At 45.2% G+C, this 26,486-nt stretch overlaps 1 protein-coding gene across 1 annotated transcript in view; it reads left to right on the top strand.

The window, feature by feature from the left end:
• Positions 1 to 324: 324 nt before the first annotated feature.
• Positions 325 to 26,486, top strand: part of LOC308463337 (uncharacterized protein) — a 34,017-nt gene continuing 7,855 nt past the window's right edge. The window contains exons 1-28 of the mRNA XM_080981619.1: positions 325 to 405; positions 3,371 to 3,444; positions 4,376 to 4,407; positions 5,336 to 5,357; positions 5,464 to 5,491; positions 6,392 to 6,440; positions 7,136 to 7,297; positions 7,467 to 7,681; positions 8,416 to 8,519; positions 10,696 to 10,826; positions 11,595 to 11,741; positions 13,030 to 13,220; positions 14,242 to 14,324; positions 14,755 to 14,891; positions 15,244 to 15,368; positions 16,012 to 16,147; positions 17,487 to 17,705; positions 18,158 to 18,328; positions 19,644 to 19,790; positions 19,912 to 19,961; positions 20,959 to 21,079; positions 21,937 to 22,022; positions 22,889 to 23,015; positions 23,490 to 23,680; positions 24,239 to 24,329; positions 24,450 to 24,591; positions 25,666 to 25,850; positions 26,175 to 26,330. Coding sequence (XP_080837745.1) covers positions 3,390 to 3,444; positions 4,376 to 4,407; positions 5,336 to 5,357; positions 5,464 to 5,491; positions 6,392 to 6,440; positions 7,136 to 7,297; positions 7,467 to 7,681; positions 8,416 to 8,519; positions 10,696 to 10,826; positions 11,595 to 11,741; positions 13,030 to 13,220; positions 14,242 to 14,324; positions 14,755 to 14,891; positions 15,244 to 15,368; positions 16,012 to 16,147; positions 17,487 to 17,705; positions 18,158 to 18,328; positions 19,644 to 19,790; positions 19,912 to 19,961; positions 20,959 to 21,079; positions 21,937 to 22,022; positions 22,889 to 23,015; positions 23,490 to 23,680; positions 24,239 to 24,329; positions 24,450 to 24,591; positions 25,666 to 25,850; positions 26,175 to 26,330 — 3,303 coding nt within the window. The 5' untranslated portion in view covers positions 325 to 405; positions 3,371 to 3,389. The remainder of the gene's footprint in view (positions 406 to 3,370; positions 3,445 to 4,375; positions 4,408 to 5,335; positions 5,358 to 5,463; positions 5,492 to 6,391; positions 6,441 to 7,135; positions 7,298 to 7,466; positions 7,682 to 8,415; positions 8,520 to 10,695; positions 10,827 to 11,594; positions 11,742 to 13,029; positions 13,221 to 14,241; positions 14,325 to 14,754; positions 14,892 to 15,243; positions 15,369 to 16,011; positions 16,148 to 17,486; positions 17,706 to 18,157; positions 18,329 to 19,643; positions 19,791 to 19,911; positions 19,962 to 20,958; positions 21,080 to 21,936; positions 22,023 to 22,888; positions 23,016 to 23,489; positions 23,681 to 24,238; positions 24,330 to 24,449; positions 24,592 to 25,665; positions 25,851 to 26,174; positions 26,331 to 26,486) is intronic.

Genomic DNA, 26,486 nt, shown 5'->3' with positions numbered 1-26,486 from the left:
TGGGTCTACTCTGAGCAGAACTTAGCTGCATGTAAGGCTCCATTCATTTTTTATTTTATTTTTTTGCATTTTTACTGCCAAAGGGAGAATGCGCCTTTAGCAATATAAACAGTATACTGAACAATTTCCACCAGGATTACGGAGGGTTTCTGAAGCTGAACGAGACCAAAGTTGCAGCGGTTCTACATAATCTGAGCAAATGACGGAGGCAGGGTCAACGCCCAGCCCAGTTCTGGCCCTTTCTGAAGGTTTGCTGGAAAGCTGACACTTGTCACACCCTGTCCCCTCCGACATCCCACGCCCTTGAGGGATAAGATCAGGACAGGCTGGCAAAGACCTGTTCTTTTACATTATTCATCTCAGGGATACCTGTCTCCTCTGGAAGGTGGGCTTTGCTACATACAGGTAGGTGAAGATTCAGTCTGCTTGCAGCCTTTCCTGAAATATTTCACTTTCACCTCATTCCCACTTCGATTTCTTTGTCTGTTTCTCCTCTGCTTCTCCCCCATCCCACAATCTTTGATTTCTTACTTTGTAAGTTCCTTGGGGGCAGAGATCTGCTTGTTGAGATTCTGTAAAGCATGACATACACCGATGGCACGGTATAAAATAATAATAATTGTTACTATGGTTTTGAAGGATGGGAATAATAGCAAATCTAAATAAGGATGAAAATATGTACTGGTTGGACACCATCTAATTAACTATTAAGGGTTCTAGACCCGCTTTGCCTTTGACTTCCCTAAACTAGATTAATTTATTTTTTTCATTGTTTCATCGCTCAGAGGATCTTCTGTCCTTTCTCAACCTATATACTGTAGTTCTAGTTCAGCAAGAAGTCGGTGACCGCACTGTAGAGCATTCTAAAACTTTGACACAGGATGAAAAAGAAATTCATTACTCCGTATGCAGATCAAAATGCTTTTCTATTTATTTATTTATTTAAAAGCATTTATAAACTGCTCAAAATTAAAAATCTCTATGTGATATGCAAAAAATACAACATCAAAACAAGAAAAGCAATATCATAAAAAGCGATACATAGAAACTTGGGAAGTTTCCTTATACTGAATCAAACTGTTGAGATTCATATAACTCAGTATTCTCCCCACTGACTGGCAGTGGCTTTCCAGGAATTGAGCAGGGGTCTCTCTGAACCCTACCCAGGGATGCCAGGGATTGTACCTGGGGTCTTCTGCAGGCGAAGCAGATGCTCTCCCCCCCGTCTGACTCTTCGTGACTCCATGGACCAGAGCACGCCAGGCACTCCTGTCTTCCACTGCCTCCCGCAGTTTGGTCAAACTCAAGCTGGTAGCTTTGAGAACACTGTCCAACCATCTTGTCCTCTTCTCCTTGTGCCCTCCATCTTTCCCAACATCAGCGTCTTTTCCAGGGAGTCTTCTCTTCTCATGAGGTGGCCAAAGTATTGGAGCCTCAGCTTCAGGATCTGTCCTTTCAGTAAGAACTCAAGGCTGATTTCCTTAAGAATGGATAGGTTTGATCTTCTTGCAGTCCATGGGACTCTCATGAAATACTCTGGTCCATGGGGTCACGAAGAGTCAGACACGACTAAACGACTAAACAACAACAAAGGGGGAGAGCATCTACTTTGTCTGCAGAAGTAATCATCCTTTGCTTGCCCCCTAAATTGCCTTCAATTTATATTGTTTCATGTCACCCCAATCTCTGAGTGATGTGAGATTCCAGGGGTTTCAGGCGTTTACCCAGGGTTTGTGTTTCATTTGGAAATGAGGCATAGCAGAGATTGTGGTGTCTTTAGGATATATGATTAATTTACACATATACAGTGGTACCTCAGGTTAAGTACTTAATTCGTTCCGGAGGTCCGTTCTTAACCTGAAACTGTTCTTAATCTGAAGCACCACTTTAGCTAATGGGGGCCTCCTGCTGCCACCGCGCCGCTGGAGCACAATTTCTGTTCTCATCCTGAAGCAAAGTTCTTAACCTGAGGTACTATTTCTGGGTTAGTGGAGTCTGTAAGCTGAAGCGTATGTAACCTGAAGCGTATGTAACCCGAGGTACCACTGTATACAATTTGAGCCTATGATGGAAGGATTCACAACACTGACACCCCAAAAAGGGCCTTGTTTCTCCAATAGCTGCAGCCTTGGATTCAACCAGAAATCAAACATTGCTCAGACTTTCTCTCCAGCTTGCTGCTTTTTCCTCTAGCTCACATCACTACAACTCTCAACTCTGGCTTTGTCCTTCTAACTATTCATGAGTTGGGGGGTGGCTCCACCCATCTGCTCGTCTCACACAGAGCCCCTTTGCTATGTTCCTCTGTTAACACTTGCTGGATCCAGGGGTTCAAAGGGTCTCAGCATACAGCCTACTTCCCGCCTTCAAAAAGAACCTCATAACAATATTTAGGTTTCTCCATAAAGCTGATCTCTACATTTTCCCATACCAGCAATCCAACCCTGCACCCTTCAGCTCTTTCCAGAATCTGGCAATAGTTAAATAGTTAAACAGTTAATATTTTTGTTCCTTTTGCTGCTGAAAGGGACAGCGGCAGCAACTGTGCTTTGAATTGTCTGCTATGCCTCAGATTCAGCACCTTCGCAGAGTGTGGCTGTGATGGAAAATAAATCAGAGAAAAGTTTGCAAAGTTGCCTCCCTGTTTCTCAGGGGGGCGAGAAAAAGACGTTTCCTGGGGGATATGTCTTCGGACAAATTTTGGCTGAGCTCTAATCAGCACCTATCGGAGCTGATAAGGAAGCCTTCAAATACAGAAGATGTCTGTTATGGACTACCTTCTTTTGTGGCTTGTGAGGTCTGAGAGGCATCTGACTGGCAGCCATTGAAGGTGACATGCTAGGCAAGATTGATGTGGGTCTGATCCATCATTCCTTGCTGCAAAATTTAAGTTACTTTAGTGCTATTCGTCTTGCCGTCGGCTAAGCAGAAATTTTATGTAATTAATTCTAGAATTATTGATGTTTGCATTATGTTGTTCCATGCCATTCATTTCAATGCAAAGGAAACACAATGCAATTGGGAGGGGGAAAGTAATAAATTATGTATTATTTGTGCACCAAAAGCAACAGCAGGGAATACTCCTCATACCTACCGGTTTGATTTTCATTTGGTCATGGAACTAATAAGCAACGCCCCCTGCGGTTTTCACTCCTGTTTCTGTTTCCATTGGGATTTTCTGACATTTCTGCCTTTATCCCCTTCAAACTCTGTAACTTAATTTGAAAACTATAGAGTTGTTTCAACACCCTTTAATGCTGATGTGTCAGTGGTGATCAGCACATGATCACACATGATCACTAGATGACCCTTTAGATCCCTTCCAACTCGACATTTCTATGATTTTATGGTCCCTCTTTTCCTTTCCCAGTTTCTAGCCGAGACTCGTCATGGCGTTGGCGTGTCGCAATTCATTCCTGCTGGCAGCATTTGGCCTTTACCTCGGTGAGTCACTGTTGCTCCCCCAATATATCTCCCACTTCGCATACCTTCTCTTCAGAGAGTGTCAACCTACTTCTAGTAAAAGGAAGTCAACCTAACAAAGTTATGAAATACTCTTGCACCTGGACTCATCTCCCTTGCCATAGGTCCTGGGCACAATTCAAAGTTTCCTGTTTCCGGGCACAATTCAAAGTGTTGGTGCTGACCTTTAAAGCCCTAAACAGCCTCTGCCCAGTATACCTGAAGGAGCATCTCCACCCCCATCGTTTTGCCCGGACACTGAGGTCCAGCGCCAAGGGCCTTCTGGCGGTTCCCTCACTGTGAGAAGCCAAGTTCCAGGGAACCAAGCAGAGGGCCTTCTTGGTAGTGGCACCCACCCTGTAGAACACCCACCCACCAGATGTCAAAGAAATAAACAACCATCGGACATCTGAAGGCAGCCCTGTTTAGGGAAGCTTTTAATATTTGATGAATCATTGTATTTAATATTCGGCTGGAAGCCACCCAGAGCGGCTGAGGAAACCCAGCCAGATGGGCGGGGTATAAATAATTAATTATTATTATAATATTATTATAATTGCCAATTCCCTGCAAGAGATTTCAGACCAATGCAAACAATACTGAGCTAGATGGACCCTTGGTTTGACTCTGTATCAGGTAGCTTCATGTGTTCCTATGTCTTAAAGGAAGGGCCGTGGCTCAGTTGGTAGAGCACCTGCTTCACATGCGGAAGGTGGTGGGTTCAGTCCTCAGCATCTCCAGCCCAAAGGTTCTCGGTGTATGGCCTTTGCCTGAGAAGAACCTCAAAACCTGCTGTCAAAAGACAATGCTGAACCAAATGGCCTGACCATATAAAGGGGCTTCATGTATCCCCAGGTGTTTTCACTAATGGAGCCCCCCCCCCTCTCTCTCTCTCTCTCCCCCCTTTTTACAGGGCTCTTGCTACACACGGTGGAAACTGCATCTGTAAGTCCCTTATACTCCCTTCTGACATCACCCAGGAGCTTCCTTAACCTGGTCTCTGGGGCCTGCTGTTATCAGGGCTTGCTTCACCAAGGAAGCCAGCAGCTAAGCAAAACTTCATTCCCACCCATTGGTTGTAAATTAAAATGTCTGTCTGGTATTTTTCTTCCTCTGTGATGGGGCCTCTCCCTGAATTGCATATTTTAAATTGCGTGCACATCGCCCTCTGAATTTTTCTAAGGACGGAATGGCAAGGATTGGTTGGGCTGGATGATGCTTCAGGACTAAGGAATCCTGGTGGGGGCTTGCACGATGGTGACCTTCTGGAGAAAATGGGGTGTCAACCATATTTCAGCAGGAGGTGACGCAGCAAAACAGCCTTCCCTGACCTGGTGCCTTCCAGATATTTTGGACTACAACCCCCATGAGTCCCAGCTAGTGAGCTGGAGGGCAGCACATGAGCGTAGGCTCCTCTAAACCCTTGACCAGAAGGAGGGCAGGGCTTGAGCAGAATGACCAACCACTGGGAAGAAACAGCCGTGCTAACTGTGGCTTATGGGAGCTGTAGTTGAGGGCAGCTGCTGTGGAGAAAGGATTCTTAAAACTTTTTGAAGCCGTGCTCCCATTTAAAAAATAAAATAAAATAGAACAATCATGTTCCCTTCCCAACAGCTGAGGGGGAATATATATATATATATATATGTATATATATATATATATATAGCCTTGTGTATTAAAACATTTGTTAATTTTGCAGTCATAAAGACTAGACACTTAAAAAAGAGAGGATTCTTTATTCTGTACTACAGGCACACAAGGAGACTGTGAATTCAGGGAATGGTACATGTTCGCATGGTCACCAATAGCAACATATTAAATTAGGAATTAATATACTATTATTATAATAATGCCTCTTTTTCTTTTCCTCTAGTGCCCTGCTGCTAAGATTAATGGTATGTGAAACTTACAGCATCTCATATACAGCATCAAAAGAGAGTCATTTTGGGGAACTGTAGAAGAAACTTGGCTAAACTTCTTTTTCTTTTCTCTTTGCAACAGCTTCAGAAGTCTGTGGAGACATGGAGAGGTATTTCTAAAGTGCTTGAAGCCCAAACCCCCTATTTTTAAGACACAAAAATTTAAAAAAGAACGGGGGGGGGGGGGGCAGGAGGTCTTGGTGGACACCAAGGGAGGTGCCTATGAGGGCCAGGTTTGGGACCCTAGATTCGGAACCATCTTCCTAAGTTTGCATCTGTCACATATAAAATTACAATTGCAAATCTTAGGAACATAACATAGGAAGCTGCGTTGGTCTCTCTGCCTCAGTATTGGCCACACTGACTGGCAGTGGCTCTCCAGGGTTTCAGATGGATGCAAAGCAATGCTCTGTATCTATGCCCCCCCCCCCATCTTACTTTTGCAGGGGCAATGCATAATAACTGGCATTGCTGGATGAGGTAGATGTATAGCTGGGAAACCAAGTTGGAGTCAGTTCCAAAATGGAAGGCAGGCAAGGAAGATGGGTTGGGTTAGGCTTCTGGTTAGGTGAGGTCAAGAGATGGGCAGTAAAAGAGTGATGTGTGTGTGTATGTGGAGTTTTCATGTGCTTCAGAAAGTAGTGGGCTGGGCGTAGAGCTGGAAGGGACCTGGAGGCTCATCTTGTGAAACCCCCTGCAATACTGGAAACGCAGCTAATTGCTCATCACAGCTACTAATCAGACAGCAGAAAATTGAACTAAGAAGACCCATAAATAGTGAGAACCTGGGAGGAGAAAGAGGGACCTCCTTGGAAAATATGACTCTACTTTCTTGGGATGGGGGGAATTCCAGAGCTGTAGATGGAATCTGGATCAGGCACACCCTTGTGTACTGCAGGCTATAGAAACTGGCTCACCCTAATCCACCAGTGGAATTTAGGCAGCCTCCTTTGAATTGTTACCTGTTCAGCCTATGTGTATTTCTCTCCCCCACCTCTGTTTGTTTCCAGGATGGATGTCAAAACATCACCAAACCTCACCCATATTGTATGCGACAATGTAAGTGATTTACATCCATGTGCTACGTTTTCAGAGCCAAATAAAGATCTGCTCATGTGCAGGGGGGCGGGGGCAGAAAGAACGCTGGGACTAGGTGGTGTGCAAGGCAAAACAACAACAACACCCCCCAAAATACGCACACACACATTGGTAGAAGCCAAACTGGGCTTTACCTAGTTGGCTGGAAGGAATACTAAGAACATGAGAAAAGCCTGCTGGTTCAGGCCAATGGCCCATCTAGTCCAGCATCATGTTTTCACAGGGGCCAACCAGAAACCTCCATGGGAAGCCTGCAAGCAGGTTTCAAGCTCTTTCCCCTCCTGCGCTCTCCTCCAACTGGAGTTCAAAAGCATTGCTGCCTCCAACTGTGGAGGCAAACCATAGCCATTATGGCTAGAAGCCACTGATAGCCCTCTCCTCCATGACTTTTGTCTACTCCTACTGCCTCCTGTGGCAGTGAGTTCCATAGCTTAACTTCCATCAGAGGAAATAGCTGGAGTCCAAAATCCCCAGTTGTTTGGGCTGGCGGGGGTTTGGATGAGGCAGAGCCACCCAGCCCTGCCCTTGTTCTGCTAGTCCCTCTGGAGGGGTGTGGGGGTGGGAGCAGGGCCCTGTTCCTTTTAATGAATAGGCCTCCACTGTCTTCATGTACACAAGAGGCAATATCGCGAAGGTTCTCCCATTTCTCTCCTCAGCTCCAGAACCTGACTGAAGTGAACAGCACTTTCATCGTTGGCGCCTTGGAACTTGTGCTAAGGAAGACGAGTGAGGAGGTTTCATTAGATATAGTCAGGGTGCTCTTCAGTGAAGTGGATGGGGAGGAGCTGGAGAAAGCACTGGAGGCATTTGATCGCAAGGTATATATAATAAATGTGTTATTCCTGTTGGGAGGCACCCAGATGGGTGGGGTATAAATAATAAATGATGATGATGATGATGACTCCACTCCCTGCTTTTCTCTCCACTTCCTCGTGAGCTCTGGTTTCCCAGCTAGAAACTCCTCAAGGTCAGCTTTTTGCTTTCCAGATAATGAACTCTTCCCTGATCTCCCCAAAATGGAAAACTATCATACTGAGGGCTCTGTGGGATGAGAAGCTGAGAAACGAGGATCGTTTCAATGAGACAGCCTTTGTGACAGCCTGGTTCCAGAAGAGGCTTCGGCTTTTCATCTCGGCCATCTCTGTCGACATGCTCCAATGCCTTCACAATGAGACAATGGGATGCGAACAGTACCAGGCAATGTATGGGTTGTGTTCATGTTGCTGTGACTATGACCAAGAGTCTCTCTGCCCTACCTTTTCATTGCTCAATGTCCTTCAATTCCACCAGGGGTTAAAAATGTCTGCCTGCACCGCAGCTAAAAGGGAAGGTCTAACCGCATTTCCCCAACTAGGGATGCCAGCAAATCCCATCAAAAACAGAATGGAAGCAGAATTTCCCCCAAGTTTGCTTGTTCATTGGAGGTTATGAACAGAAATCACAAGCTCAAGTATGAGCAGTTGTAGCTATTATCAGGTTTTTCAGGCCGGAAAGGACTGCTATTTTCTGCATTTCTTTTTCCTCCGCCCTTCAATTGAAATTAATTACATGATTATACATTTTATTATGTTAGTTTTAGCATAATGGAAAACGAGCTGAACAATGTTGGTTTTAGCAGAAGCCGAATGGTAGTGGAATGGAAACAGCTCTGACTGTGATGGAGATAGGATGGAATGGAAATTACTGCTTCCTTTACATCCATACTTCCAGCGCTCAAAACTGCAATCATTTGAAAATGTGATTTCCCCAACCCCACTGGTTCTCCTGAGTGCAATGTACTCTCCCACCCTGAATCCATAGCCTCATCCTTTGTGGAAGGGGAGCCTGACATGCATATAGAATCATGAACTAAGACTAATCTTTTTCATTCTCTTCTCTTTTGCCCACCAATCCATCCACCATCTGCCCAACAATATACCGTACTTTTTCTTCCCAGCGTTAAAGGTCTCAGTGCACAGTTTACCAAGATGAGTTCTCAGCTCCATAAGGAAGTCTTTGAGTCTTTCCAGCTTCCTTACCTGAAAGGGTTGAATTCTAACGGTAAGGGGCAATTCTGCCTGTTTCTGGCAATTCAGGGACCCAATCTGACTCCTCTTAAATGTTTTGCAATTACTCTGTGAATTTCAGTTTCCTCAGTTCCTCATGTTTTTACTGTTCTAAATTCAATTCTCCACATTTTGCAGTAAATTGAGATTTTTTTTTTTAAAAACCCTCCTTGGGAAAATTCACCACTGTTTTAGCGTGAATTATCCCAAAACACATTTTTACATGTACTCCTGACTCGTGTACATATTTTGCAAGCAGCTTTCTGTAATATAATGCTTTTTTGTATGCTATCTTCACTAAAATATTCATTTTTATGCACACTTCCCTGTAATATATGCATGTTTGTAAACATTTTGTTGGAGATCTGTGTTGTAAAATTTGGATAAGAGCAAATTTCAAAGGACAGCTATGTTTTGGAAAATTAAAATTTGATAGATCTGCTTTCAGATGTGAACTGAATTGAATTTCTCTCCCACCCCTAACTCCAATTCAGTTTTTTAAAGCTCAATCAGTGGTCCATGCCTGGGTGTCAAACATACTATAAGAGGGACTGGGAACCCGCAGGTCTCCCAATGCTGTTAGACTACAACTCCCATAATTCTTGACCATTACTCATGCATGCTGGGGCTGATGGGAGTTGGGTTCCAACAACAGCTGGAGTGACACATGTTTCCCTGCCCTGTTCTATAAGGTTGTCTAACAGCCCAGTAATCCAGGGCTTGAATTTAGATACTGTAGAGCCAAAACACATGCGGTTCCCACCCATTTGATTTGGGGAAAAGCAAAATTGACACAAAATCACAGGGCTGAAAGAGGCAAATGTCATTAGTCAACCTCTGTTTCAACCCAAAATCAAACAGTAGCCCCTGTTCAAGATCATGTTTCCCATCATCCCCAACCCACATGGCTGTGGTAGCTGGGGCTGATGGGAACTTTAGTCAAAAACAACTGGAGGGCATCAGGTTGGCAAAGGCCAGCCCGAGGAGAGTGCAGAGATAACCCCTGTGGACACTTGTAACTTGTAGAGCTTCAGGAATTGAATTTGAACTGCAGGCATCGACTTGCTCATTTTTTGGTCAGCCAGCCATCATTCTATCATTAAAAAATGTTTATGAGCATGAGACAGCTGTTAAGCCAGAGCTTCCTGAGGCTGCTAGGCAGAAGCATGCATGTTTGGTGTGTGTGTTTATATATATGAACTGCATGTGGTTTTGTATGAATGTGTCAGTATTTGATGATGATGGTTGGGTAAGAGCGTGGTCTTTGAGGTCTCCGGCGATGAGTAGGTGCTATAGGCCATCTGCAACTTGAGCCCCCATCCCAATCTGAAATATGGGTGATAATAATACCGCTCTGCCTTACAGGGTTGTTGTAAGGCTTGCTATGTGCAAAACATAGGAAGAAACATCAGAACATAGGAAGCTGCCTTATTCTGAGTCAGACCATTGGTTCATCTAGCTCAGTCTTGTCTACAGTGATGTGCAGTGGTTCTCCAAGGTTTGAAGGCAGGGGTCTCTCCCAGCCCCACCTAGAGATGCCAGGGATTGAATCTGGGACCAGGAAAGACGGACTCACTGCGTGGCCAGGCAGAGGCTCTGCCCCATTGAAGTGCTCTGCATCAGTGCTAATTATTAATGTTACTGCAAAGCTTCAGCTTCATTGCTAAAAAATAGCATTTGAATATCAGCTGTGAAATTGTTGTGACAAATGTTTCTGATTGTTATGTACTGAAGTTCTCACCCTGGGCCAGCGGGGGGATGCTGTAGATAGTTCAGGTCCACATATGCAAATAAGGGATCAAAAGTGACGTTCAGTGATTGGATAGTTACAGAAAATGGTTACTGTTGCATTCTAGTGGAGCTCTATATAAAGCAGGCTGGCTGAACCCTTCAGTTCAGTTCTGTTCTGGCCTGTGAATAAACAAGAGCTGTTTGAAGAATCGCTGTGTTATCTGATGTGTTCAGCTACTGTAAAGCTTCAGCTTCATTGCTAAAAAATAGCATTTGAATACCGGTTGTGAAATTGTTGTGACAAATGTTTCTGATAATGGTTTTTCTTTGGGGGGGGGGGAGGGGGCATTACAGTTCTCCAAGTTATGAAATTGAAAAGATTTCACTGTTTTTATCCGCTTCTCTCTCTCCCTGCCCTTTCCTGTCCTTTGGATTCTTAGGCTCTTCTCTCCGCTGTTTCTCTGCAAACTCCAGCTTCTCCGTCTTCTTAGAAGAGATGTTTCAGAGCTTTGCCAGCCTCCTGACTCTGAGAGATCTGCAGACCCTCATTCCCACATCGGACCTCCAAAAGGTGCTTTTGCTGCTGCAGTACCGTCAAAACATTTATGGAAGGATGATGCATTTATTCATTCATTACGATGATTTATTATTTCACATTATAAGCTAAGGGAGTCGAGGGCAGCTCATGATTATCAAAATAACATAAAAGCAGTTTTAAAACAACACTGTAGCATGATGCAGAAAGGAGCTGAAAACAGCAGTGTAAAAACTTCATACAACTATCGATCAAAAGCCATGATAGCTATTTAAATAAAAAGCCTTTACATGTTCCCTGAATGCAGGAAAGGAGGGATATTGCTTATTTTGCCTTGGAAAGGCATTTCATAGTCGGGATGCCAGCACCACGAATGAGATGTGTGTGTGTTTGTGTATAGAAACCATCCTACTGTAAGAAGCTGAATTTAACTTTTGTTGCTCCACCCACTTTTGCCTTTGGACCCACCCACCATGGGCACATGGCCCTCAGAAGGTTGCCCAGAAGGGAATGCGGCCCTTAGGATGATAAAGTTTCCCTTCCCCTCCACATTGTTTGGTCTGTACAGCTTGTGGCTCCCCAAGGCTCATGAGCCAAAACCACTGTTTAAATAGCACCAAATGAAAGATTTACTCTGAAGGTCTGCATAAATGTTTTTGTAGCCTGCTCAACTGCAGCGCAGAATCATTGTACAAATAATTTATTTTTGTATAATAACCAGCCTCTTTTTAAATTGCATTTTTATAACCCAAGCCTATTGTTCTTTCAAATTATAATGCTGGTTTTTTATGCTTTTGTTTTCAGATTGTGAACACAGTCTCTCCAGATGCTCTGGCTGACTTACTTGCCAGAGAGGGATTTCTCAATGACAAGCCTTTCTTGACTGCTGTGTTACGGAACTATAAGCAGAATGGAGCCTTTATTGATAAATTTAACGAGAAAAATGTTACTGTAAGTGGGGGGAAATGACAGAAATATTTTTTTTTCTTTTCTTTTTTAAATCCACACTGAAGAAAGGAGGAGATATAGCAGGTGTGGAGAACCTTTGCCCCTCCAGATGTTGCTGAACTCCAACTCTCATCATGCCTGCCCATTGTACAATCATGCTTGGGCTGATGGGAGTTGTAGTTCAGCAACATCTGGAGGGCCAAAGATTCCCCACACCTGGGATATAGCAACATACAGGAAAAATGCAACACTCATATTTTAAAACTGATTGGACATAATGTTTTTACTTTTATGTAGGATAAGAACACCCAAGAAGGGATGTGGGTGGCGCTGTGGGTTAAACCACAGAGCCTAGGACTTGCCGATCAGAAGGTTGGCAGTCTGAATCCCCGCGACGGGGTGAGCTCCCGTTGCTCGGTCCCTGCTCCTGCCCACCTAGCAGTTCGAAAGCACGTCACAGTGCAAGTAGATAAATAGGTACCGCTCTGGCGGGAAGGTAAACGGCATTTCCGTGCACTGCTCTGGTTCGCCAGAAGGGGGTTAGTCATGCTGGCCAGCTGTATGCCGGCTCCCTCAGCCAGTAAAGCGAGATGAGCGCCGCAATCCCAGAGTCGGCCACGACTGGACCTAATGGTCAGGGGTCCCTTTACCTTTAAGAACACCCAAAAACTTTAGTTCTTCTGCTTATGGAGATAGAAAGGAAGAGGAGGGTTGTGCCCAGGTGGTGCAGAGGAGTGTTGGGAAATGGGATTTCCACTGAGAGAGGTCAAATATGGATCTGAGCAGCAGAAGATGTTGGGGGCTTGCAAAAGGTATCTCTGGTTTTAAGGTGGGCTCTTGGGCCTCCTGGATGCTGGTTTCCAGCAGGACCACTGAAAAATAGGATGCTGGACCAGATGGGTCATTGGCCTCTTTTGATGTTCTTATGATTCTGAGCCTGACATTTGCCATTCAATGGCACCTCTCAGGTGGGCGCCGTTGCCATTATAAGAGAACAAGGGAGGTGTTCATGGTGAGTTCCGGGATCTCTTTTTCTAGAAAATAACACTGCATATAAGTTTCAACCACACTATTGTACAAGCTTTGGACAAGCTCTGAAGCTCATGAAATCAAGCTAATGCCAAAATGTGAGACTGGGGTTACATTGGAACGGAATGTACTCTTCTCATTCAGGTGGATTTTGAAAGTTCACCCTCCTGTATGTCCTACCTCTCACTTTCTAGCAGATCCAGGCTTTGCATCACCTGATTTCTAACGCTCACAAATTATTTTTGTGGCCTTCCTTTGGCAGGGCATCCTTCCAAATGACACCAAGGCAGCTCTCTTGGCTGGTGTGTGGCCGACTGTAGTTTCCAGCAGCAACGACACAGAAGTGGACATGTGGCTCAGTGGCCACCTGGCTCCCTACTTCATGTTCCTCGATGGTGACCTGCTCAATGCAAGTGAGACCATGAATACCAGCTGTGTGTCGTTCCGTAAAATGTAAGAGTTCTTATTTCTGATTTGGGCATGTGTGTGTAGAGGTGGATTGAGAGGTCTCACTGGGCGTGGAGCCTTGAGGGCTTCACAGGGGGCTCCACAACTATGATGCAGAATGGAATACAAGAGGCAGGGGGTGGATTTTGGTGTCACACAGGACACCCCTGAAATTTGAAAGCTTAAGGTCTGCCACTGGTGTATCTGTGTCATAACAGATAGCAGTTAGTGCACAAGAGTTACATATTCAGATTTCATTGAGCTGTGAAACAGTCTCCAGCTTGGGCAAGTCTTATCACCTAACCTGTTTCGTAAGGCTGTTATGAAGGCAGAGGAGAATTGTATCGCAGTGCTTTGGAGTTCTTCGCCTTCACATTCTTGAAGCAACAGGGGCAGGCTTTTGTAGCCAGGTTCAAAGGCTTGGTTCTGAATATATTCAAAATGAAATTACATATTTCTGTTGAGCTAATGCTATTATTAACAGGAACAATGAATTTATTACCTGTCCTTCACCAGCAGGTTACAGGGTGGGTTATGTCAATTTAACATTCAAAATTAAAAACAGTTAAAACAGATTACAATCACAGGAATAGGGTGGGCCCTGAAAACACGCATCTCAGGTGCCAAAGGCCGGTGTAAAGAGGTGAATATTCAGCATTTGCTGAAAGTTGTATAGTGAATAAGCTGGATACATCTCTGAAGAGGGAATTCAACAACTTAGGGCTGCCACAGAGAATGCCCTCTCCTGCCTCTCTCCCAAATGTCGGGGGGGGGGGAGATGGAACTACCAAGAGGGCCCCCACTGCTGACCTTAACACCTGAGACAGTCTGTAGGGAAGGAGGTAGTCTTTCAAATATTGAGGCCTAAATTTGGCATCCTCAAATGGATCTTCTCAACAATGGATCTTCTTGGTTTCTCCTGGCGGCCACACAAGGCAATTCACCCCACTCATAGGTCTGAACTGCAAAGCAAAGCAACAATAAAGTTTTATTTGTGTGCCTTAACTTCCATTGTTTCTGTCTGCAGTGTGCAGAAGCTGAACAGAAACACAGGCATGTCCCAAGATAAGGAGGAAGAAGTGTACTATTCCATCAAAGCTTACCTGGCAGGTAAGTCAATATCCAGGCTGGAGCCACAGAAAGATGAAGCTGCTTTCACAACCTAATATAGAACTGTGGCTGCTCTTTATTAAGCACCCTTTCTGATTTGTTTGCACCCTTCCACATGTTAAAGAACCTCTGAAATGGACTTGTGTGTCTTCTAATTTTGTCAGCAGAGTACAAGTTGTCCTGTCATTCCCTCTTCAAAAGGGACCTTTACCTTCACTCACAGCTTATCCCCATTCTATAGCTTGCATTTTTACTTCAAGCAGTGAGAACGTTAGAACATTGTGTTGCATTGCAGCCAGTTGCTCAGAGGGGCTTGCAGGTGTCAGGTGATCAAATGCAAAAAAGCAGGGATTAGCAGTGGGCCTGGTATATATATGAGACATTTGAGGCCTTGCTCCATTTTGAGAACCTTCATTGATCTATGTCGCAGCTACCCAAGTGAAGCCCCGTTGCTACAATCCCAGTGATAAAGAGACATTGGATTGGCTTGTCACGTATCTTGGGAATTACATCCGTTACAGCAATGCCAGGGACATGCGTTTACTCACAAACAACAATGCAACCATAGTAAGTATTTCTGCTGGATTTGCTTTCGGTGCAGATATTATCTGGAGATGATGTGGTGGTGCTGATCAAGTCCTCAATGGAAAATTATGGAAAATTCACTGAAAACTGGAAATAGAATATCAAGCTCTGAAACTGAGTTGGGATTTCAGAGAATTCTAACAGGAATGGGAGCGGAAATTGCCAATGTTTGTTCATTCCTCCCATGTCTGGAATGGAAATCAATCCAGGGAATATGATTGACATTTGCAGCTGTTGCTGCTTTCAGTTCACAAACGGTGCATCACTGATTATGCATCCCACTTTGCATTGCGTTTCCCCCAGCAAGCACTTACATGGCTGTGTCTTTTCCTAGTTCCAAGATATTGCCTTCAACCCAGACAACCTGGTGCTCATCAACAGAAACAGGCTCCGTAAAGACTTGGCAGAGATGTATGCTGAGGCCCTCTTTGCCGTTGATTCCGATTTCAATCTTGAGAGGTTGGTATTGGAGTGACTGTTTATGAAGTGGCTAAAAGAGCCGTTGGCCAATCCGGAGCCCTCCAAATGTTTTGGACCGCATCTAGGCATGGGGGAGAAATTCAGTTCAGTTTTCATTCAGAGGTGAATGTACCCAAATTTGCACTTCCTGAAAAAGGATGTGAAATGAAACACAGGCCATCCTTCAAAATTTGCAGATTTCCAAACTTTTCAGTACAGTTCTCAAACCAAGTCATGTGTACAAAAATACATATTATAGATAAAGGCTGCATAAAAACGTGCCTTTTAGTAGGAAAAAAAAAAAGCATACAAAGATGCGTTATATGAGGGAAAATTGCTTGCATTTGGGGAAAATTGGCATAAAAATGTGAACTATAATAAATCGATGGCTTCTGCCCTTTCCCATGCACATTCACTCTATGCGCTTAGAACATCTGCTCGGGCTAATAAAAACCCTGTAGCTATAGCACATCAAGCTCTGGCTGATTTTGAGAATCTTCTGTTCTGTCTCAACTGGATTGGCAGCACTGGTGCATCTTGTTCTCAGCGAGTTAGCAAAGGGCTCCGACTCAATCTAATAAGTCACCAAAATATCATGTATAAAGAATCAAGAAACTAACACACCACCCACTTTCCTCCCAAGTCTTCCAGACCAGCTTATTTGCTTTGCTAGACGTTCAACCCAAATCTCCAGCCTTAGCTCTGACAAGGCCCTGAACCTCATTGCGCAGGTCAACCGCTACTGCAACTCCTCTCTGCCATCGGCATCTGACCGCCAGGTGAGATCCCTCCGAATTTTGTGATTGCACGTTGCACGTTTAGGATGCATTCAGACATGCATTCAAGGGGGGCTGCAAACAGATTTTTTTTGGAAGCAATCAGCGCAGAAATGAGTGCTAAATATGCACTATATTTTGCTAGTTTTACAGAAGTGGCTTTTACATTGCATGAAAGCTCAACTATAATGGGGAAATGATCAGTAAGGAAAATGGGAAATGGAATAAACTGGTATGTGAATGCAGTCTTAGTGCTGTAAACTTGTAAGAGAGTAATCCTTACTGAACACATCAAGATATACTCCTGAGTAAATGTGAGTAAACGGCGTTTCCGTGCACTGCTCTGGTTCGCCAGAAGCGGCTTAGTCATGCTGGCCACATGACCCGGAAGCTGTATGCCGGCTCCCTTGGCCAGTAAAGCGAGATGAGCGTCGCAACCCCAGAGTCGGCCACGACTGGACCTAATGGTCAGGGGTCCCTTTACCTTAAATGTGCTTAGGATTGTGCCATCATAGACATGAAGGTGGGGATTCTTGTACAAAGAGCACCAGATGGTTTTGGAGACTAAACATCCCAAAGGTTTCCTTCCCCAAATACTTTTAAATTATATGAATTCATTTCTGGGCTCGGAAGAGGGTGATGTGCAGACTTTCATGGTCCTAGCCCAAGCCATGACTCTCTCCTACCCATAACATCTTATGGTGGGAGAGGTCACACTTCCCATTCCAAAGTCAGATTTAGTAACTGGTATTCTGGAACCCAGGAATCAGAACAACAAAAGGTGCATTGTTTTCTTTAACTTCACAATACAGGTAACTTATGCTGTGACAGCTACACAGTAGACTTAAACTGGATTAATAATAATAGCTTCTTCCAAGCGAATCCTGGAAATAGCAGTTATTTGAAGGGAAAAGAGAATGCTCAGCAACTACTCCCAGGATTATTTGTGGGATAGCATTACATTTACAATGATTCTACTGAGATCCATGTGATTCTATGCTGTGTGCCTGTAAATGCATTAAAGCATGGAATCTTCATAACATTATGCCATGCAGAACTTAATTATGCAAAAAAAAAAAAAAGAGGCATCACTGTCATTTCAATTTAACAGATAGGAAAACTAAGGCTGAGAATCAGAGAGTCTTGGACAAGATTAACCACTGAATCACTGAGTCAGGATCTGAACACAGTTGTCTCAGGATCATGTCTGCAGACACTGAAACTGAAAATTTTCATGCTGGAAAAACCAAAACAGGGGCTGTATTTGCATGGACTTTTCCCTGAATGCATTTTGCATTCAAGAAGTTCCCAATCCTTAATTATATCTGTCTCCCTTTCCCAGCTTGCTACGAGTCTTGTTGCACAAGTCAAGACATTTGACAGGCAGACTCTGGTGGCCTTGGGGCAGCAGGCCATGGGGCTGACCACTGGTCAGATTTCAAATCTGACGCTGCAAGATCTGGTGGACCCCCAGGTCTTGGAATCGCTTGGGCAGGTCAATGGCTGGAACAGGGGACAGTCCCAAGGGCTGGTGAACAAGATCCTACGCAGCGACTTCACGGTAAGCAATCTGACACCCATCTCTGGTGGCTGACTTTTGGAAAGAGCTGCAAATATCACCATGCTAGGCCAGTCCAAGGGGGCATCCAGTCCACCTGCCTCTTTCCAGTTCTGGACAGCCAAAGACCCATTGAATCTGGCATCCTGTTCTCATGGACAAGGGACATTCCCAGCCCTACTTGTAGATGTCAGGGGTTGACCCCAGGACATTCTGCATGCAGCTCAAGTGCCCTACTGCTGAGCTACTGCCTTACCCCAAAGTGAGGGCACAGCAGCTGTGGGCAGTGGTGCAGTCTGGGCTCAGAGGGGTGTGGCAAGAGAATGACCAAAGTTGTTGGTGTTAAGAAGGGCATCATCTTGCACAGTGACCCCTGAAACCTGGGAACTGACATTGCAGGACAGTGCGATCCTCTCTGAAGCTCTGACCTTCCTCCTCTTTCCTTCTTACTGCAGCTGGATACCGCTGAGAAGTTTGAGAGACTTGGCACCCTGGCACAAGGGTTGCCCAGCAGCAGCTTTGACTCAGTCTCAGCAGATTTGGCAATTCAGCTGGCAAAGAATGCCGCCTTCTTGAGTGCTCTCAGGCAAGGCTCCGAACACTTAAGGAAGGCCTTTGTTAGCAAGGTAAATGGGCTAAAGGGCACAGGAACAACCTTTGTAAATGTGTTGGGTTTTTTTGGAAGTGTCTTAGCTTAGGAGTTGGTTACTTTCCGTTTTACAAAAGCCAGAAAAGAAATAAAATTTATCCATCTGAATACACTTTGCAGATCAGGAAAATCTAAACATTAGTACCGTTTTTACCGCTTCTGCTAGCTGTGGGGCATAGAAAGATTTTGTGTAGAGCCTTGCAATCTAGTAGACCCAATAACTGGAAGCCCGCTCTTTCCCTCAATGAGATTTCATCCAACACGACCCAAACATTTCTTCAAAGTCACAAGGACTAGAAACTTGTGCTCTGTTTTAAATGAAAGCTAGGATTCTCAGGCTTCAGAAGCCCACAACTTTGACCAAATTCCTTGTTTTGCATAAGCCTAGATAAAGTAGCAGGCTGCAGTAGGAAGCTCTTCAGTTATTTGGGGCAGAGCGATAATACTCATATCATTAGATCAGGGGTAGTTAACCTTTTTGGGGGACGCGGGTGGCGCTGTGGGTAAAACCTCAACACCTAGGACTTGCTGATCGTATGGTCGGCGGTTCGAATCCTCGCGGCAGGGTGCGCCCCCGTTGCCCGGTCCCAGCGCCTGCCAACCTAGCAGTTCGAAAGCACCCTCGGGTGCAAGTAGATAAATAGGGACCGCTTACTAGCGGGAAGGTAAACGGCGTTTCCGTGTGCGGCTCTGGCTCGCCAGAGTAGCTTCGTCACGCTGGCTACGTGACCCGGAAGTGTCTGCGGACAGCGCTGGCTCCCGGCCTCTAGAGTGAGATGAGCGCACAACCCTAGAGTCTGTCAAGACTGGCCTGTACGGGCAGGGGTACCTTTACCTTTACCTAGTCAACCTTTTTATACCTACCACCCACTGATGCATCTTCCTTCATGGTAAAATTTCCTTACCGCCCACCAGTGCTCGATGGAAGGAGGATTCAGCTTGTGCCGTAGAACCTCCTACCGCCCACCTAGAATCCTGAAACGCCCACTAGTGGGTGGTAGGGACCAGGTTGACAAACCCCTGTATTACATCATCCTTCCCCAACCTCTTGCTCGCCACATGTTTTGAACTACAATTCCCCTCAGCCTGCATCCCCGTGACCATTTTGGACTATAGTTATCATTAGCAAATCCATTTTGACTTTATCTCCCATCAGCCCCTGTGCTTGCTGAGACTTATGGGACTTGTGGTCCAAAACATTTGAAGGGCACTAGAATGGGGCAAAGCCGCATAAAATAAACCATTTTGGGGAACTCTGATTTGGTTCTATGACCTTTCCCTCAACCTTGTAGATCCTCTCAAACTCATCCTCCCTCAGTGACATCCTGAATAATGTCCCAGATGATTTAGTGGACCAAGTCCCAAATTCGCTACTGGTGATTCGAGGCAAGATCCCAGATCTCCACAAAATCAATGAGAAACAATGGTCCCCACAGCAGGTAACGACTCTGGTTTTTCTCTTAAACCCTGTTTGCTGTGCATGGCAATTTGAGCCTGGACAGGCCAGTTTGCCATCTTGCTTCTTCCTTGCTATTGAATTGACCCCTCTCTTTGTTCTAGGCATCTGTTCTGTTTGGAGATGTGCTGTCCAGCACGGATAATTACACAGAGTGAGTTGTGGGCCCACAGTGGTGCAGGAGTGGGGAGACCCCTAGCCAGAATTATCTTAAAAAACAATTGTCCAGCATTTGACAACCTTTCCATTGGCTCCATGGATTTGACCTTGGGCTTGTATCCAAGGGAGGCATAATTGGCTTATTTCATGAAGGAATCTTTATCTTTTAAGAAGCCCTCTCCCTGGCTTAATCAAATTTGATTTAATTCTCCATACTAGACATTTTCATTTTCAGCATCATTATTTATTTAATTTGTACACTACCCTTCAGCTGAAGATCACTGGGAGGTTCACAACATAAAAATGAGAACACAAAATACATTACGAAAAAGCAAAAAGCAAACCAATTACTCTCCTCTTCCCACAAACACATTTAAAAGGCCATAGATTGTTTAATCAGCCCAAGGCCTGGTTATAGAGAATTGTTTTCTCCTGGCGCCTAATATATATATATAATAAAGGCATCTAGTGAAATATGGTTGAGTTTTAAAATTTATACAGCGGTTGATGGTGAAAAAAGTACAAAACCTCAAAGTGGTTTGCCTGAAAGGGTAAAATGATAAAATTATCAATAGGAAAAATTAACACCGGAATTTTAAGATGTTCAAAATGTTAAAATAAGAATAGATTAAAAACAGATTAAAACTTTGATTGGCTTTCTAAGCACCTGGGCATGTCCAAACAAGAATATTTTTAGCAGGTGCCAAAAAGAGTACAGCAGAGGCGCCTGCCTGATATCAATAGGCAGGGAGTTCCGAAGTGTAGAATCTGCCACACTAAAAGATGGCGTTCTTCCAAATGTGTTATGTGGCACCTGTAGAAGTGCCAATTCGGCCGATCAAAGCGGTTGAGTGGACATATATGGGGTAAGGCGACCTCATAGGTAAACCGATCCCAAATTATTAAGGGTTTTATGTGCTAACAGTAACATCTTGAATTTGGCTTGGAAGCAAATTGGCAGCAAAAGACTAATTCACCTCTGTGGCTTCTAGGCTTTCTGCATTCATCCTGCAAGGCTTCCAGTGCAATGTTGCCACCAAACTGACACCCGAACAGTTGTCCTCTTTGGTCCAAGAAGTGAAGATTAAAAATGCCAACCTGAGTGAGGAACAGGTGAGAGATGCAGATGGGCTGCAAATGGGGCTGGATTGAGGACTCTTGCCCTCACTTCCCCTCAATTAGCAGAATCATAGGATTCAGGCAGGATCGTGCTGGTATGAGACAGGGGCCAAAGGAGTGCCAGGCTGCATTAGTATGCTAGGGTGCTTTCTTGGCTGCTTCTGAATTTGGGGTCCTGTGCAAAGGAGGCCAGGAGAGCTCTCTTGTATCTGTAAGACAGGGGTCACCAGTAGTGAGGTCAGAGAATTCCTCCCAAGACAGAAATAGGAGTGGAAATTACTGATGCTTGTTTATGCATCCTGTGTCCAGAACCAAAATCAATCCAGCAGATATGATTGGTGTTCACTGTTGTTGTTGCTTCTGGTTTGCAAACAACACACACTTACGTCCCCCGCATTTGCATTGCGTTTCCTTTGCATTGAAATGAATGGGGCAGGATATCATAACGACAACGCAATTAGTTATCTAAGTTACGTAATTTCATCACAGCAAGATGAAAAACATAGTTTTGGGCAGAATACGAACTGCAGCAGAATGGAAGCAGTGCTGCACGGGGTGAAAAGAAGGTTATAGAAAATGGTGCCGCCTTATAGTTACCAGCCTTATAGGCCTGCGGGTACATTTGAATTTTTGAGAGAGTGTAGTGGAACAGGTGGCACCCCCCCTTGGGTGACTTATTTCCCTCAGATCGGCCCTCCCTGCGAGACTCAGAGAGAAAGTTCACACCCAGACACCCAGTTTGCTTTTTCAAGCTTGATGTTGCACTGATCAGGGAATGGATAGGGAGGTGAGATCCAGCTTTTGTTTTATGAAGGATGTAAGGGAAGTAATGTTGGCTGTCTTCCCATCAGCTCTCCTGCATGGCAAAACTTCTCTCCAGAAACAACCAGGCAGCAAATTTCACCAGTTACCCACCCGATGTGCTGCTTTTCTTTCCGTGAGTAGCTCTGAGGAATTGTCTTCTCTGAGGAATTAAGTTAAGGGTCAGGAACTTTGTTTTGCTTTGTTTTGCTCTCTCACCAGATGTTGAAAGCACATTGAAAGCATATGGCTTTCTCCAAAGAACTTCAGTTCACCTCTTACAAAGCTATGATTCCCAGCAGCCTTAACAAACAACACTTCCCAGAATTCTTTAGAGCAGCACATGTGCTTTAAATGTATTAGGTGGTTGTGCTCATTCTCCAGACCTATCACTCGACACCAGTTGCTAGAAACCACAGGAGGGAGGGGAGAATTGCCTTTGTGTTTGAATCCTGTTTGCGGGTTTCCCACTTGGGCATCTAGTTGGCCACTGTGAGGACAGGATGCCGGACTAGATAGGCCATTGGCCGGATCCAGCAAGCTCTTCTTATGTTATTACTCCTCCTGTATGCCAATTTTAACATTATAGGACTCTCCTTCCCTGCCCCAAAGAACACAAAGATGAAAAATAACATTTAGGCTATCATTTTAGAACTTACATCGGAAGTTGAACAGAATCCATTCCGGAAGTCCGTTTGACTTCCAAAATATTTTGAAACCAAGGCGTGGCTTCCGATTGGCTGCAGGAAGCTCCTGCAGCCAATTGGAAGCCACGGAAGCCATGCCAGACGTTCGGGTTCCAAAGAACGTTTGCAAACTGGAACACTCATTTCGGGTTTGTGGTGTTTGGGAGCCAAAACAGACAAGTACCAAGGCTTTCGACAACCAAGGTATGGCTGTAGTTAAAAGCTGGATATGGAGGAGTGGAAGCGTCTGTAGTACCAAACCTTTCCTGCACTCCTGCCCTGCCTCTCAAATAATGAAGATTCACGTATCTTCCAGTCTCAACAAAATAAATCATCAGAACTGTGAAGCGTTTTACACCCTGGCTTCCCAAGGGAATCTAACTCTGCTGGCCAACGGATCAACCCAAAGAAACAAACTCTTGGAGAATGCATTGAGTTGCTTTGTGAGTGATGCTCTTTCCTTATGCAAAGGCCTTGTGAGGGGTGGTGGGGGAGGGGGCCCACTTTCAGGCTGTCCCTATTTTCAAGTCAAACACATGCTGGCAAATTCAGGTGGCCACAATGAAAGTGATGGAGAAGGTGGTTGAGAAACACACGGGATAACACTTGATTTAATGCAATGTCATCTAACCTCCCCATAACCAAATAAGAAGGGATGCTGACCCAAGACATTTTGGCACCTGAGGGAGACCCCAGCATGGCATCCCCCTCCCTGCCAGGGAAGAATGGGCGAGGGAAGATCTATATCAGGAGGAAGCGGGGGAAATAAAGATCTACATTGGGATCTGCTGCCCCTGTGGATCCTGGCCTCATGGGTGGCTGCCCCTGGTTATGCCATTGCTGGAATGAACACTAGCAACTGTAAGAGCAAAATGGGCATGTTCCTTCTTTGGTCCTAATATTAAATATTTCACCAGAGAGTGGCGAATACCTCACTCAGCAAAGAGCAGCTGCGGAAGCTTGGAGCCCTCGTGTGTGACATGGATGCAGCCACCATTTTGGACTCTGACCCAACGGTCCTGGAGAACCTGAAACTGTGTCCTGATCTCACAGCTGCCCAGAGGATTGCCTTAAATGTGCTTCTGAGCAGTGGGAAGACTTCGCAAGGGTGAGCAACAGGGACAGATAAACCTTTCTGGTTTATGTTTGTTTTGCATGTGATGTGGGAGAAATTCTCTTTGGGGGTTCAGTATGGAGGCTCACATGAAATACCTAGTTAGTCAGGCTTTATTCAGTAATGTATCACAGGACAAAGTCCAAAAGAGCCTGTCGGAGCATTCCATTTGCACATGCCCTATATAGGAAAAATGTACCATCTTGGCTGTATCATCTTCCAGCCAACTATCTTCTGCCACCCGAACACTTCAGCCAACTCTTCAGCCAACCATAGTCCTTGAAAGCATTGACTCAACCCATATTTTCTTCTTTATTATTTTGACTATACCCAAAGAGCCCTCCCTGCACCTTATCTGGGAGTTGTTTTTCACTCTAGCATATCAGTTCAGCAAAAGAGGTGGGTCCATCTAGGTTGGTGAAGGCTATCTCTGATTGTGCTGTGCTGACTGTTGCCTTCTGGGAGTTGTAGTCCGAAAACAACTAGAGGGTGGCAGGTTGGTCCAAGGATTCCATAAAGCAACTGAGGATTGTATGTCTCCATGTGACACAGGGCACCTGCATCTTGGGATGATGGAACCCTGGAAGATCTCGGGCCCCTTGCTTTGTACATAAACCGTACCACGTGGGACGCCATTAACAAGGTAGGGGGAGCAGAAGAGTCCCAGGCTTCATATGTTGTTGTACCCCCCCCCCCCATAATTCCTTAAGATTTGCCATTGATGTACAGATTCGGGTGGATCTCCCTTTTTTTTTTTACACAGGAAGAGAGACTGATCTTCTTCAGGAAGGTGGCAGATCTGTTTGACAGCCAAAGTGCTTTACAGAAAGCGAAAACAATCCTGTTCTTAAAGTTGCTTGGATCGAAATCTGCTTCCCCTCCTCGGACTAGACGAGCGCCAGAAAGTAAGAGAGAGAGAGAGAAAAGAAGAAGCTAGTTTATTGTCCATATCTATATATCTCTATCTCATTGTGAGATTGGAGGTACGTAGGTTATATGCCTGAGCCCCTCTCTAATTCCTGGATCCAGCATGAAATCAGTTCCTGGAATAGCCAGGCTAGCTTCCTGGTGAGGTGATGGTATGAGTCACTAAGGTAACAAAGGAAATGGCTCAGTGCCAAAGTCATTTAGAAAGACAACGGCCAGAGTTGAGGTGTGTGAGGGAGAAGTTAGAAGCAGGAAGTAGACTGGGCAGCTGAGAGACAGGTAAAGGTAAAAGGACCCCAGATCATTAGGTCCAGTCGTGGCCGACTCTGGGGTTGCGGCGCTCATCTCGCTTTATTGGCTGAGGGAGCCGGCGTACAGCGTCCGGGTCATGCGGCCAGCATGACTAAGCTGCTTCTGGCGAACCAGAGCAGTGCACGGAAACGCCGTTTACCTTCCCGCCGGAGCGGTACCTGTTTATCTACTTGCACTTTGACGTGCTTTTGAACTGCTAGGTTGGCAGGAGCAGAGACCGAGCAACAGGAGCTCACCCTGTTGCGGGGATTCGAACCGCTGACCTTCTGATCGGCAAGCCCTAGGCTCTGTGGTTTAACCCACAGCGCCACCCGCATCCCCTGAGAGACAGAACCATGCCTAATTTCTGTTGGATCCAAGGCTGTGGCTATGGGAGAAGCAAGACCCTCTTGGGGTGTTAATGCTGTGAGCCCCTCCATCATAGTCTCAGGCTGTCTATATGTGTCAATAAACCATATATCCTAAATACCCCACAGTCTCCACATTCTGAGGTTGAAAAATGTCTGACTGTGGAAGAGAAGCTCTATGTTGTATGACAGCCCTAGGTTAAGACATTTGTTTTATGTGGCAATTGTTTTAAAGTTGTATGTTTGGTGCATGGTAACAATTTGTACTGTATTAAAAGTCACAGGCTTTCTTGACTATTGATGGAGGGGGGGGGAGCCAAAGAGATGGGTGATGGTTTCCCATAATTGCCAAGTTTGCAAGGTCATTCCCTGCCTGTGAAATTCTGCCAACAGCTTGCCGGTCCACTCCAGTCACAACCAGCTCACTGGAAGACCCGCTCTTCATCGTCCACTATGACAGCGCCCAGCAGTTTGATGCCTGCCTGAGCAATGAGGTTTTGAAAGCCAACTTGGTCCCACTGCTTGAGCAGCCGCTTCCGAACGACTACTTGACAGTAATTAAAAGGAAGCTGGACGAGGTAACTGAAGGGCCATTGATGTATCTGTGCACTGCAGCCTTTGCTCAATGATGCTGTGGCAATTTTAGGGCAGCCAGGTTGCTCTGGTTGTGGTGCCCTCACTACAATTGATCCAAATGTACCTTTTTCCTATCCAAGGAGGAGCTCAGAAACAGCTGGCTGTGCAAATTTGAAGCAGAAGAAGCTGGCTGTGCATGTTGCTGATTGGCTGCCACAGAAATGTCTGCATCCTTTGCCTTACTGATGTTGGCCAAGGGTGATGGGTTTTCTAGCAAACAAGGTTGCTCGTTCCACAACTAATGAACTTCCTACCCTCTTTATTAGATCTACCCCAATGGGATTCCAGAGGACCACCTGAAGCTTCTTGGCTTCCTTTCACGCCTGTACAGCGCAGATGAGATTGGCAGGTGGAATATCACCTCCAGTGACACACTTGCCGCTTTGCTCAGCCGAAATAATGGGGCCTGGGAGATGGCTCAGGTAACATATATAAATGGGGGATGGGTGAACTCATTAAAGTCCAGTCGGTCCAGATTCTTTTTAAAATGAATTCATTTTTATCGGTTTTCACGACAGGTAAAACTATAGGACTACGGTAACAATAAAAGGCAACCTTCCCCAGAATAGCTCCCAAAT

Source organism: Podarcis pityusensis, assembly GCF_964106645.2.
Source record: "Podarcis pityusensis genome assembly, chromosome: 14".
Lineage (NCBI taxonomy): Eukaryota > Metazoa > Chordata > Lepidosauria > Squamata > Lacertidae > Podarcis > Podarcis pityusensis.
Note: the sequence above shows the minus strand (reverse complement) of the source record. Positions and strands in the feature narration are given on the sequence as shown.